General features: G+C 60.1%; 1 protein-coding gene across 1 annotated transcript in view; it reads left to right on the top strand.

Moving 5' to 3' along the window:
- Positions 1 to 233, top strand: part of LOC104493472 (sodium-dependent phosphate transporter 1-like) — a gene marked incomplete at both ends in the record, with an annotated part of 878 nt that overhangs the window by 362 nt on the left and 283 nt on the right. Inside the window, one exon of the mRNA XM_010136150.1 lies at positions 24 to 164. Coding sequence (XP_010134452.1) covers positions 24 to 164 — 141 coding nt within the window. The remainder of the gene's footprint in view (positions 1 to 23; positions 165 to 233) is intronic.

Here is a 233-nt window from a genome sequence, read left to right as displayed (position 1 = left end):
CCAGGCTTCCCCACCTCCTGCAGGTTCCGCTGTCTGGCAGCTAGTGGCTTCATTCTTGAAGCTCCCCATTTCTGGTACCCACTGCATCGTCGGTGCAACCATCGGCTTTTCGCTGGTGGCCAAAGGGCAAGAAGGCGTCAAGTGGTCCGAGCTGCTCAAGATCGGTGAGTCCCGCTTGTGTGACTGCATCTGACTGTGGCCTCTGTGGCCCACCCTGCGCTTCCCCTTCCAGC

The sequence above is a fragment of the Buceros rhinoceros genome, unplaced genomic scaffold (assembly GCF_000710305.1).
Source record: "Buceros rhinoceros silvestris isolate BGI_N320 unplaced genomic scaffold, ASM71030v1 scaffold40295, whole genome shotgun sequence".
Classification (NCBI taxonomy): Eukaryota; Metazoa; Chordata; class Aves; order Bucerotiformes; family Bucerotidae; genus Buceros; species Buceros rhinoceros.
This window is presented reverse-complemented; position numbering and strand designations above follow the sequence as displayed.